The 15,127-nt window shown below is 34.4% G+C and overlaps 1 protein-coding gene across 1 annotated transcript in view; it reads right to left on the bottom strand.

Moving 5' to 3' along the window:
• The window catches only part of LOC123520020 (dedicator of cytokinesis protein 7-like), an 83,631-nt gene that overhangs the window by 6,108 nt on the left and 62,396 nt on the right, over positions 1-15,127 (bottom strand). The window contains 1 exon segment of the mRNA XM_045281832.1: positions 13,460-13,612. Coding sequence (XP_045137767.1) covers positions 13,504-13,612 — 109 coding nt within the window. The 3' untranslated portion in view covers positions 13,460-13,503.

The following is a 15,127-nucleotide window of genomic DNA, read 5'->3' as shown; positions in this document are numbered from 1 at the left end:
AAACTGAGGAAGGGAAGATGTCTGAGAGATGTTAAAAAAGTATAGTTTCCCGCAAAGATGTGTTGAGACTTGGAACAGTTTGAGTGAAGAAGTGGTGTCAGCAACGAGTGTGCATAGTTTTAAAGAAAAATTGGATGTGTAGATATGGAGATGGGGCCACATGAGCGTAAAGCCCCTGTAAAACTACAACCACACATCAATGGGATAGAAGGAAATATCTTAGAATGGATGACAGACTACCTAACATTTAAAGAAATGAGAACAATGATAAGAGACATCACATCCAGTTGGAGCAGAGTCACTACTGGCATACCACAGGTTCAGTGTTGGCACCAATAATGTTCCAAGTATATATTGACGATATGTAAGAGGGTCTGAGTAGCGACGTAAATATGTTTGCTGATGATGTGCAACTTCTGAGAGTTGTTAGGAACATCAAAGACTGTAGGGAATTGCAGAAAGATATCAAGATTTGGAAGTGGAGCCAAGAGTGAAATTAGAATTTAATACCAGAAATGCCATATAATGGAAATGGGTAAAAGTTATAGAAGACCTACATGGGAATACAAAAGGGAAGAGATTATAATGAAAAGTAGTGAAGAAAAAGACCTAGGAGTGATGAAACAAGACACCCTGACTCCAGAAAGAAACATAAATGGGTTATTTGCTTCAACATACAGGACACTAACTAACATCAGGGTGGTATTTCATTACATGGACAAGAGTAAGGTGAAAAAAAAAACTCATAACCACTATGATAAGACCTAGACTAGAATATGCAGCATTGGTGTGGTCACCATACAAGCAGAAGAGAATAGAAAGAATTCAAAGGACCACTACAAAGATGGTGCCAGAAATAAAGGACCTTCACTATAAAAAAAAGACTGAAGGAAATGGAACTACCTGAAGGACAGACGGGAAAGAGATCTAATAACGATGTATCAGATGGGAAAAAGAAGATCTAATAATGATGTATAAGTTAGTAAACCATACAGAAAAGATAGACAGACAAGATCTGGTATCACTGACAGAGGATGGAGGTAGGCAAACAAGAAGACACTCCAAGAAGATCAAGAAAAGTCAGCATGCGAGAAATATTAAAAGTTTATTTTTCCACACAGGATGGTGGATATTTGGAACGGATTGAGTGAAGATTGTAGTAGCAGAAAGTGTGAACAAATTTAAGGAAAAGATGGATAAATATAAATATGGAGACAGGTCACTATGAGTCCCGCTCATAGTGGCACACACACACACACACACACACACACACGCGTGCGCCTGGTAGCTCAGTGGTTAGAGCGCTGGCTTCACAAGCCAGAGGACCGGGGTTTGATTCCCCGGCCGGGTGGAGATATTTGGGTGTGTCTCCTTTCACGTGTAGCCCCTGTTCACCTAGCAGTGAGTAGGTACGGGATGTAAATTGAGGAGTTGTGACCTTGTTGTCCCGGTGTGTGGTGTGTGCCTGGTCTCAGGCCTATCCGAAGATCGGAAATAATGAGCTCTGAGCTTGTTCCGTAGGGTAACGTCTGGCTGTCTCGTCAGAGACTGCAGCAGATCAAACAGTGAAACACACACACACACACACACACACACACACACACACACACACAGAGATACATATATATATATATATATATATATATATATATATATATATATATATATATATACAGTAAGGTCTTGGTTTACGTCAGAGTTACGTTCCTGAAACATGACATAAGTCGATTTTGTATGTAACTCGAGTTTCCGTACATTTCAAAGCATATTATGGAGTTTTCAACCAATCATTGTTTATGGTCATTCAGGTAAGTTAAAGGTTATATTGTTATATTATTTACAAGTATGTAGGAATATGAAACACAAGCTTGTTTTTCTTGTTGATTAGGGCCATGAACGCGAAGGACTGCAGGTTGCAGAGAGGGGTGGATGCCTGAGGCCACCAGAAGGGTGGGCAGGTTGAATGTTGTGATGCCCAGGGTGGACAGCTGGGAGCGTAGTGCAGTGCGGTGGGAGTAGAAGCGTGGGCAGCGGGGCAGGAAATGCAATAGGAAAGGGCAATAGGGATCAGCAGACAGGCGCAGACGGTGCAAGTCAGGTGCGAGTGTCGTGTGGCCCAGGCGAAGGCTCTAGAGTTGTTATTGTTGTGATGGGTGCGCGAGCCCTCAAGGTCGTCAACCTCCCCGTTGTCATGGTAACGGGCTTCCCATTTTCTTCTTCCCTCCCTCACACACAGCTGTTGCCTCCCTTCTCATGTCTTTTAATTATGTCCTCTTTTTCTTGTAGCATAATGGTTTACCTTTTCTTAGCATCACTGGTGTCACTAAGAAGTTTTCTCTTTGGTGCCATTGAGCAAGATACTAAGAACTTGAGTCAGTGAACGCAGAAGTAGGATAACACTCTTGCCAGGGGCGATGGTGTGGTGGAAGTGAGGGAGGGTGTTATTGTATTCAAGCGTGAGGCGGGCGGTGTGGCGAGCAACCACCAAAAATAACAATAAATCCCGCACTTTACGATTTATAAATTTTCTATTTTTTTAATCTTAAATTGCCTTATAGTGGACTGACGTAACTACGAGTTTGACGTAACTCAAGACCGATGTAACACGGGACTTTACTGTATATACATACAGGCAACCCCCGCTTAATGAAGGTTCACACAACAAAATTTTGCAACAACAAAGGTTCACACATCGAAATTTCACTAAAACGGTTTCATTTTACTACCATCTGCTCGTTTAACGAACACCAAACTCGCTTTAACGAAGTTTTATCCAAGTAATTTTTTCCAAGTTTGAAAGCCCCGCTGTATCACACAAGCCAACAGGCTTTTGAATACACCAGCGCCTCGCCTCTCGTGGACACTATGCACACCAAGTTCAAAACAATAACAGCGTCAGCAGCAGCTTGTCTTCCCTCGTTCAACATGCCACCAAAACACCCTGGAATGTCCCCTAGCGTTGCTAGCCTTGCAAGCAAAAAGAACCACTTGAACTCGTGACTCTACAATGGATAAAATGGAAAGCGTTGTGGAAATGTAGTACAAAAGTTTTGTATGCGGTACAATGATGCACCCTTTGTTTACATTCCACAGGTTGTCGGTTAGTGTCTTTCCCCTTTCACTTTCCCTTCCTTTCTTAAATTTAAGATCATCAACATTATATAGTTACGTACATTATAATGACTTAAATTAAACTTCCTAAATGTTTAACTTCATAATTTTATACTTTCATAAAACCTTTCACTGTACTATGATGCACTCTCTCTTTGTTTACTGTCAATGGAAGTTCAAGTCAGGGCTTAAACTTGTTATAATCGGTTCGCTTAACGAAGTTTCGCTTAATGAAGGGTGTTTTAGGAACGTAACCCCTTCGTTAAGCGGGGATTGCCTATATAAATATAAGTAAATATATATATATATATATATATATATATATATATATATATATATATATATATATATATATATATATATATATATATATATATATATATATATATATATATATATATATATATATATATATATATATATATATATATATATATATATATATATATATATATATATATATATATATATATATATATATATATATATATATATATATATATATATATATATATATATATATATATATATATATATATATATATATATATATATATATATATATATATATATATATATATATATATATATATATATATATATATATATATATATATATATATATATATATATATATATATATATATATATATATATATATATATATATATATATATATATATATATATATATATATATATATATATATATATATATATATATATATATATATATATATATATATATATATATATATATATATATATATATATATATATATATATATATATATATATATATATATATATATATATATATATATATATATATATATATATATATATATATATATATATATATATATATATATATATATATATATATATATATATATATATATATATATATATATATATATATATATATATATATATATATATATATATATATATATATATATATATATATATATATATATATATATATATATATATATATATATATATATATATATATATATATATATATATATATATATATATATATATATATATATATATATATATATATATATATATATATATATATATATATATATATATATATATATATATATATATATATATATATATATATATATATATATATATATATATATATATATATATATATATATATATATATATATATATATATATATATATATATATATATATATATATATATATATATATATATATATATATATATATATATATATATATATATATATATATATATATATATATATATATATATATATATATATATATATATATATATATATATATATATATATATATATATATATATATATATATATATATATATATATATATATATATATATATATATATATATATATATACACACACACATTTAACCCCCGCTTAACGAAGGGGTTACGTTCCTAAAAACTCCTTCGTTAAGTGAAGCTTCGTTAAGCGAACCGATTATAACAAGTTTAAGCCCTGACTTGAACTTCCATTGACAGTAAACAAAGCGAGAGTGCATCATAGTACAGTGAAAGGTTTTATGAAAGTAAAAATTATGAAGTTAAACATTTAGGCAGTTTAATTTAAATCATTATAATGTACACTAATGTATGTACGTACGTAACTTTATAATGTTGATCTTAAATTTATGAAGGGAAGGAGAGTGAAATGGGAAAGACACTAACCGGCAACCTATGGAATGTAAACAAAGGGCGCATCATTGTACCGCATACAAAACTTATGTACCACATTTCCACAAGGGTTTCCATTTTATCCATTGTAGAGTCACGAGTTCAGGTGGTTCTTTTAGCTTGCAAGGAAGATACGGTCTCACTAGCCTTCTTAATAGAGTCTGCTGACTTGAAAATGGTAGACAGTAGATGGAGTCAAGCCATGGTGGCAAGCAATGCTATTAGTTTTCTCACCTCTCTCATGTCTGTGAATAATATCCAGCTTTACTTCGAAAGTAAGAGACTTCCTGGTCTTCTTAGCAATGCTACGCGAAATTGCAGGGTGTTTTGGTGGTAAGTTGAGCGAGGGAAGACGAGCTGCTGCTGACGCTGTTATAATTTTGAACAGGGGAAGTGAGTGATGCGCGTGTTGTCCATGAGAGGCACTGGTGTATTCAAAAGCCTGTCGGCTTGTGTGATATGGCAGTGCTTTCAAACTCGGCAAAAAATTACCTGGATAAAACTTTGTTAAAGCGAGGTAGTAAAATAAAACCTTCGTTGTAGCGAAATTTTGTTGTGTGAACCTTCGTTAAGCGGGGGTTGCCTGTAAATATATATCTATATATCTATCTATCTATCTATCTATCTATCTATCTATCTATATATATATATATATATATATATATATATATATATATATATATATATATATATATATATATATATATATATTTCATATCTATCTATGTATCTATATGTATGTATGTGTGTATATATATATATATATATATATATATATATATATATATATATATATATATATATATATATATATATATATATATATATATATAAAAGAGGAAAGCTGGCCAAGGGCAACAGAAAATTAAAAAATGTAGGCCAACTTAGTTGCTAGACCCCTTACAGGCACGAGTTAAAAAAAAAAAAAAAAAAAAAAAAAAAAAAAAAGGGGATATATTTCTATAACTTATGGCCCACTATCAAACAAGAGATATGGAATAACATAAACTCATATATAATACATAAATCTGTTTGATTATATATATATATATATATATATATATATATATATATATATATATATATATATATATATACCCACCCCTGTCTTAGCAAGTTTCACTCCTAAGATAGCCGCCCCACAACATTTCCAGCTTTGAAATTATTAATTCAAGAAGGACATGTTGAATGAGCTCAAAGACACAAAACACATCAGAAGATACTGTTTAGACTGTGCTGGTATTCTCTTTGTTACCAATCTGGTAAAGGAATCCTTATTAAGAGCCACATAGAGAAGAAACTTATTCACTGCTAAAATTAAGATGATCATAACACTTGGACATCTAGCTGGTGAGAAAAAATACTGGGAAAAATTTAACCATGCAATAGTGATGGTATTGTAGGTTACTGGAAAAACCACAAGTGACACGTTATTAGTTCTGGGCCAGCTGAAAACTACTTGTTTACATTGAGGCTCTTCAATGGGATCAACTTTTTCTGTGATTCTCCTCCAACGATAGTGGTGTGTGTGTGTTTGATCTGCTGCAGTCTCTCACGAGACAGCCAGACGTTACCCTACGGAACGAGCTCAGAGCTCATTATTTCCGATCTTTGGATAGGCCTGAGACCAGGCACACACCACACACCGGGACAACAAGGTCACAACTCCTCGATTTACATCCCGTACCTACTCACTGCTAGGTGAACAGGGCTACGTGAAAGGAGACACACCCAAATATCTCCACCCGGCCGGGGAATCGAACCCCGGTCCTCTGGCTTGTGAAACCGGCGCTCTAACCACTGAGCTACCGGTGTGTGTGTGTGTGTGTGTGTGTGTGTGTGTGTGTGTGTTTACCTGAATGTAGTTGTATTTACCTAGTTGTATTGTACAGGATTTGAGTGGAGCTCATAGTGTCCTCTCTCCATGTCTCCATTTATCCAATTTTTCCATAAAGTTATGCACATTGTGTGCTGTAACAACTTCATTATTCAATGCATTCCACTTTTCCACTGTTCTATGTGGAAAACTGTATTTTCCAATATCCTTCACACACTGCCTCATCCTGATCTTCCTTATGTTTCCTGTTGTCCTTTTATCTTCTTCTGTCACCAACATCAAGTCTTCCTTGTTTATCTTTTCAATGCCATTGACTATCTTGTACATTGTTATTAGATCTCTTCGTTCTCTTCTATCTTGTAAGGTTGGCAATCCCATTTCCTTCATATGTTAGGTCCTTTAGTTCTGGCACCATCTTTGTAGTAATCTGTATCCATTCTAATTTTCTTATATCTTTTTTAGTGCTTAGAGACCACACCACTGCTACATATTCCAGTTTTGGACATATCATGTTTGTGATAATTTTTTCATCATATCTTTGTCCATGAATTGAAATGCCACTCCTATATTAGTCAACATTTTATATGATAATCCAAGTATTTTGCCTATGTGTTTTTCAGGGTTCAGATTTTCCTGTATAATCACTCTCAGATCTTTTTCCTCTTTAGTCTTCATTATTTGTTCCTGTCCCATCAGACAGTTCCATACTGGTCTTCTCTTGCTCTTTCCTAGTTCCATTATGTGACATTTCTTGGCATTGAACTCCAATTTCCACTTCTTACTCCATTCATAGATTTTGTTTATATCTTCCTGTGACAGCAAACATTCCTCCTTGGTTTTGGTAACTCTTAGCAGCTTTGCATCATCAGCAAATAAATCAATATAACTGTTTACCCCATCGTGAATGTTGTTTACATAAATCTGAAACATAATGGGGGCTAACATTGACCCTTTCCACTTGTTACTTTACCCCGAGATAAGTATGTATCTCTGATCACAGTTCTCATCTCCCTGTTCTTTAAATAATCCCTTGTCCATACTAACAAAGATCCTCGCAGTCCTCCTATGTTCTCTAGTTTCCAAAGTAGTCTTCCATGAAGGACTTTATCAAAAGCCTCTTTTATGTCCAGGTATACTGTGTCCACCCACCCATCTCTGCTTTCCAGTCCTTCTATTACTCTTGAGTAGAAACTCAATAAGTTTGACACACATGACTGTCCTGTCCTGAACCCAAATTGTCTGCTTGATATGACTTGTTCTTCTTCCAGATACTTAACGCATTTTTCTTTAATAATTATTTCACACAACTTCCCCATAACACTTGTAAGTGACAACGGTCTGTAATTTAATGGCTCAGTTGCCTTTCCTCCTTTAAATATCAGTATTACATTAGCTCTCTTGCATTCTAGTGGAACTTTCCCTTCATTTAGTGAACTTGTAATTATTTCTCAAATTGGATCCAACAGTTGCTTCTTACATTCTTTTAGCACCCAGCCTGATACACCTTCCAGCCCCATTGTTTTTCTGATATCACAATTATCTAATAATCTTCCAATATCCTCTTTGTGCACAATGATTTTCTGTAATCCTTGGCAATGCAATGTCCTATTTGGTTCTGTAAAATCCTCTTCTACTGTGAACACCATTTTGAAGCTCTCATTCATTATTTCACACATTTCCTTTTCTGTTTGGTATGTCTTCCCTCCTTTAATTATTTTTTCTATTGTTTCCTTATTCTTCATCTTACCATTCATAAGTATGTAGAAAAGCCTGTATTCATCTATGCTTTTACGCACCACATCTTTCTCAAAGTTTCTTTCTTCCTCTCTCCTTACTCTGATACAGGGGTTCTCAACCTGGGGTTCACAACAAGATTTCTGGGGGTACTTAGATGACTGATGAAAAAAGCATTTTGAAAAGTAGTAGTTGTGGATTAAGAAATTCAGTGCTAGTAGTGTGTGTTTCTTCAATCTCACTGTTCTATGCTGATTTCTAAATTTACAGCATTGGTTACAATAGTTGAATCTGCAGAGAGAGAGAGAGAGAGAGAGAGAGAGAGAGAGAGAGAGAGAGAGAGAGAGAGAGAGAGAGAGAGAGAGAGAGAGAGAGAGAGAGAGAGAGAGAGAGAGAGAGAGAGAGAGAGAGAGAGAGAGAGAGTCAATAAATTACCATTCTGTTCGACGTCAGATTATTGGGGGTTTGGGAAGATGGTTTTATAACTCAGGGGGTACTTAATGGGAAAAAGGTTGAGAACCCCTGCTCTAATATATTAATTTCTTGCATCCTTATACTGTTGTCTGTTATTGTAATTTCTCTGTTTTATGAGTTTCTTCCAAGCTTTATCTTTTGCCTTTTTAGCTTCTGTGCATCTAGAATTATACCAAGTGTCTATTTTTTCTAAGTCTATACAAAGGTACGTATTTCTTTACTCCTTTGTTATATTTCTGTATGAATATTTCTTATTTCCCTTATATTGTCCTTTTGTACATAATGTTTCTCCATTCAATATCAGCAAAAAAGTTCCTTAATTTTTCAAAATCCACTCTTAAATAATTTAATCTCTCTTTTTTTTAGTAATCTCTGTATCTTATCCCATCCTCCTCCTGTACTCCCAACTCTAATGTCACATGATCACTTCTTCCCATTGGATTAAAGTATTTTATGCTGGGAGGGAATTCTGGCTTCTTTTTGAATATTAGATCAAGCAATGATGGTTCTTCTTCCCCCCTATACCTTGCTGACTCCTCCATCCACTGGTCCATTGCATTTTACATAGTCAACTGTAACACCTCCTTGTTCCACTGTCCAGCATTATCCATTACTTCCATCTCTCTCCAGTCTACTTTTTTTTAACAGTTAAAGTCTCCAACTAATAGTATTCTTCCATCTCTTCTGATAATATTATCTAAGCACCTAATCACCTCTCTTTGTCTTAGGTGGCACATATGTAACTATAATTTTTCTTTTTTTTCAATTCCTGTTTTGATCATTACTCCCATTACTTCCACCTTGCCCTCACCATTTTGCACATCCCCACACATATATTATCACGAACCATTATTAGCACTCTTCCTCCCCCTTTACCCTTCGTGTCTCTTCTCCAGCTATTAAATCCCTCCTCTTTAAAGTTAACATGGGTCTCCGCTTTTCGTTTTGTTTCAATGATGCACATTACATCCAGCCTTTTCTCTTTCAAATAATTCCTAACCTCCAACACGCTGGATAACAACCCATCTATATTAGTATAAGTCACTCTTAATTTCTTGCCTCCTCCATGACCTCCTCTTTCTTCCATAAATACCACTTCTTTAGTCTCATATCTAAAACCCTCCAGTAGAAATTCTTTTTCTCATTCTCCATCCTTTCCTTGTTTTTCTCCTTAGCTTCATTTCTTAGCACTTACTCTTTTTCCCTCTCCTCCAGGTTCATATCTCTTTTTATCCAAATATCTTCATGTTCAGTATCATCAGCCAGCTTCCCTTTCCTTGTCATAATTTCTTCCACTGCCACCTGTGATCTCATTCTCACTTTTATTGGTTTCTTACCTGTTCCACTAAATCTTCCCAACCTAATCACTTCCTCCACTTTCTGGTCCAACTCCTGTGTGCTGTCCTGGACCTGTTTGATAATAGTTTTGGCCAATTCTCTCTCTTCACACTCTCTCATGAGCTTGTTTGGATTTTCTTTTCCTTCATCCCAAAAAATCAAGATACATTTTCTCTTATCCACTGTATCTCTCACTAGATCTTTCTCCTTAATTACTTGTATAACAGCATCTTTTGTTCTTTCCTGAATTTGTTTTTTAACTACCTCTGAAAATTTAACTTTTTCTTCTTCCTGTTCCGGTTTCCATGCATTTCATAATTCCTTCAGCTTGTTTTCACCCATTCCATTTTCTACACTGTCCTCAATCCCATCTTGTACTTTTTTTCTGTAGACTTTTTAAGGAGTCTTAGTAGTCGTGACATGTAGCCTTTAATATATCATTCTGTTTTTTTATCTCTTGCATCTCCTTTAATCCCTAATTGATTACACTGACTTTCTCACATTCGACTAATCTCAATCTCAGCTCTGTGTTTTCTATTATCAGTCTGTCCTGTTTGTCCATTAAACTCAACATCACCTCCTTCATATACAGGTTGAACCTCCTTAATCCGGTATTCTTTCATCCGGCAACATCTGTAATCCGCCATTTTTAAATCCAAATAAATACAGTCAACCCATCCCTCTCTCTCTTGTACTTTATCAACTATTCTAGAGTAGAAACAACTTCTTCACTCAAACTGTTCCACGTCTCAACACATCTTTGTGGGAAACTATATTTTTTAACATCTCTCAGACATCTTCCCTTTCTCATCTTTTTACTATGCGATCTTGTGCTTCGAATGTGTGTGTGTGTGTGTGTGTGTGTGTGTGTGTGTGTGTGTGTGTGTGTGTGTGTGTGTGTGTGCTCACTACCTACTATCACCACCACTCATACTCTCATGCTCTCCATCCCACCATCACTGACTCTGCCGCCACCACCACCCGTCACCACCAAACATTCCATCTCATTTACTGATCTTCATAATTCAGATACCTTGTACCACTACCAACTTATATCCATTTGGTTGTAATGTAAGTGATAGAGGGTTTTTTTTTTTTTTCCTTAGAACAGATTAACTTCCCACTGATTTCAATGGGAAATGAAGATCTGGCTTGCATCCTAATCAAGTTGCCCATTGCGTCATGGAACAAATAAAAATTGTAGCTTAACATACCACTGTATGTACATGAAAATAAAGGAAACATTTAAAGAAAATATAAATGAGGAATAAATGGCAGGTTTGTTTGTTTTTCAATACTATTTGAAATTATGTAACCTTGTTCGAGAACCCAATTAAAATTTGTACACCAAATGACATTCTTCTGAAGGCATAAAATTCCCAGTATAAAAACAATGGAAACCTAGTTGTTAGTGATGCCAAACCATGAGATAAAATGTTATACACTTAGAGCAGGGCTTCTCAAACTTTTTAACTCATTGATCCCCAATAAAGTTTAAAAATTTCCATGTATAGTAGTAGTAGTAGCAAAAGAGGAGGAGGAGGAGGAGGAGGAGGAGGAGGAGGAGGAGGAGGAGGAGGAGGAGGAGGAGGAGGAGGAGGAGGAGGAGGAGGAGGAGGAGGAGGAGGAGGAGGACTAGTAGTAGTAGTAGTAGTAGTAGTAGTAGTAGTAGTAGTAGTAGTAGTAGTAGTAGTAGTAGTAGTAGTAGTAGTAGTAGTAGTAGTAGTAGTAGTAGTAGTAGTAGTAGTAGTAGTAGTAGTAGTAGTAGTAGTAGTAGTAGTAGTAGTAGTAGTAGTAGTAGTAGTAGTAGTAGTAGTAAAGTTTCAAAATTTCCATCAACCCCTATCTTTTAATTCATGGAAAATAATTCTGATGGAAGAAGTAGTAGTAGTAGTAGTAAAAGAGTAGTAGTAGTAGTAGTAGTAGTAGTAGTAGTAGTAGTAGTAGTAGTAGTAGTAGTAGTAGTAGTAAAGTTTCAAAATTTCCATCAACCCCCTATCTTTTAATTTATGGAAAATAATTCTGATGAAAGTAGTAGTAGTAGTAGTAGTAGTAGTAGTAGTAGTAGTAGTAGTAGTAGTAGTAGTAGCAGCAGTGGTAAAGAGTGGTAGTAGTAGTAGTAGTAGTAGTAGTAGTAGTAGTAGTAGTAGTAGTAGTAGTAGTAGTAAAAGAGTATTAGTATTAGTATTAGTAGTAGTAGTAGTAAAAGAGTAGTAGTAGTAGTAGTAGTAGTAAAAGAATAGTAGTAGTAGTAGTAGTAGTAGTAGTAGTAGTAGTAGTAGTAGTAAAAGTAGTAGTGTAGTAGTAGTAGTAGTAGTAGTAGTAGTAGTAGTAGTAGTAGTAGTAGTAGTAGTAGTAGTAGTAAAAGAGTAGTAGTAGTAAAAGTAGTAGTAGTAGTAGTAGTAGTAGTAGTAGTAGTAGTAGTAGTAGTAGTAGTAGTAGTAGTAGTAGTAGTAGTAGTAGTTGTTGTTGTTGTTGTTGTTGTTGTTGTTGTTGTTGTTGTTGTTGTTGTTGTTGTTGTTGTTGTTATTGCTTTCATGTCAATGATTGCAACCAAGGTTGAAAAAAAACATTACAAAATAAAAACCACTATTTGCCACTCTGAAAATAAAAAGAAACATGTATTTAAAACAATAACCAATTTAGTAACAAGGTTTCTTGATACTTCACTCTTGAAGGTTGAAGGCAATGTTGCCAGTGCTGCTTAAATTTCTCAAGATTAATCACTGAAAAATAATTAGTTATGGTTTGAATTCAAGAACTTGTGTATTCTTTTAATCTAATGATAAAATGACTTTCTTCAGATTTTTACAAATTATAATCTAGAATATAGAATTTCTGGATGAAAGCTTCAATGGTCATTTCAACTCCAGCAGTAATATTTGCTGTCCCCCAAATTGTTCATTGACCTCCTTTTGGCCCCTTTTTGGATGGTTCCCGTGACCCCTAGGGGTCAATATCAACCACTTTGAGAACCACTGACTTAGAGCATCATCTTAAAGCAGATACACTTATTATACAATGACTACTACTAATAATAGAGAAAACAAAAAAGCTTCATTGTACAAACCTCCTCCTACTTTGCAATAATCAGTAAAATATTATCATACATAGAGGATATATGTAAATATAAATATATATATATATATATATATATATATATATATATATATATATATATATATATATATATATATATATATATAATGATATTGCCAGTGCCATGCAAAGCTACTTACTGTGTGAATAACCTGACTACAGCAGCACTAAAACCTGTGGCCCTCTAGCACTCCGTTCCTGAGGCGGGCCCTGTGTCAGAGTCGGCTGAGCCTCCCGACACCAGGGTCTCCCCCGAGCTTGTGCTCCCAGTAGAGTGACGCCAAGACGTCACTCTGGGAGAAAGTGTTAAAAGTGAGAGTGCTGGGAAGCTTGGAACAAAGTTGTTTTAAAGCAAGATTTCCTGGAAATGTCTTTAAGTCATAAATACACCATGTGATGATCGAGTACAAGTTTCCAGTCACATATGGTAATGAATGTATTAAAAGACAAGTTAATGGCTTTACTATCTGTTTTAATGAAGTAGTATTCCCTAACTTTATTCAGCACATGGTGAGTGATGACTTTACCTAACTTCAATAGCAACCAATTAAGAATCAAAGCCAAACCCATGCTACTAGTTAACCTGAACCCCAACAGACCAGTGTAACTCTCTCTCTCTCTCTCTCTCTCTCTCTCTCTCTCTCTCTCTCTCTCTCTCTCTCTATCTATCTATCTATCTATCTATCTATTTTATTAAAACAAATTCTTATTTCTAGGAAGTGCTTTTGAATATCATGAGGCACCAATATATTTATCTAATGCATCAAGCCATGGTCAGTAAACTCATGTACTGATTCACTAACATCATTTTGAAAGGCAGGTTCCATGTCTGCGTGTCATTTGAAGGAAGCTTGAAAAAAATACATCATGTGCGATTTACAAAAGAATACATCTAATTTATCAAAATGATAGCTGGTGATAAAATGTAAATGTAGATTAACTATCATATGTACAACAGAGATAAAAATAACAGTGGAGAGTTGATGCAATGCCAATATGACTCAAGAAATGTATCACAAGGTGTTAGACTACTTGTGGAATGTGCATCAACAGTGTATAGTTCAAAACATGTTTTATTTTTTAGTGAACAAAATGAATATTACAAAGATCTTAGTGCAAGACACTTTAATTACTACTGTGTTATTGTATTCATCATGAGAAGTAGAAATTTAATGTAATATGTACAGTATGTGTTAAATGTACATCTAGTATTTCTGTGCAGCAAGACATATATTTGCATAATCAGACTGGCTGTCACTGAAATAAAATGAGAGCACAATTATTCACATGTATTAATTCAACTGACAAACCAATAATATAATATAAAATATGACCAATCAACTAATGCACTTAAAGAGACTGTAAAGCTAAAGATGTATGGCTTAAAGAAAACAAGAAGTGATAGGTATGAATGGAGAGTAGCAGTGATTGCCTGAATGGAAATACAATTTTGATGGATGGTTCTCCTAAATCAGGTTCAACCGGTGGACTGTTGTGTTTTACAGCAAAATTGCAGGATATGTATTATTATTCTTTGTGCACTGAGATGCATCAAGGCTCAATCCTCTCTCTCCCCTAAAGGCCTGAAGACTAAGGTACAAGGAAATAGTTGTCAATGTAAACAACACAACCACCTCATTCTGAGGCAATGACAGCATAGTATATAGATAGATTATTTGAAAAATCTAACTCCTCTATATGAAAAAAACAACAACATTAACAACATTAATGGTGCCAGATCTGATACTTATGATAAAGATGTTGTTACTACCACCACCATCATGTACAATACATTTTCTGTATTATGC

This window comes from Portunus trituberculatus, chromosome 46 (assembly GCF_017591435.1).
Source record: "Portunus trituberculatus isolate SZX2019 chromosome 46, ASM1759143v1, whole genome shotgun sequence".
Taxonomy (NCBI): Eukaryota; Metazoa; Arthropoda; class Malacostraca; order Decapoda; family Portunidae; genus Portunus; species Portunus trituberculatus.
The sequence above is the reverse complement of the archived record's forward strand: the minus strand, read 5'-3'. Positions and strand labels throughout refer to the sequence as shown.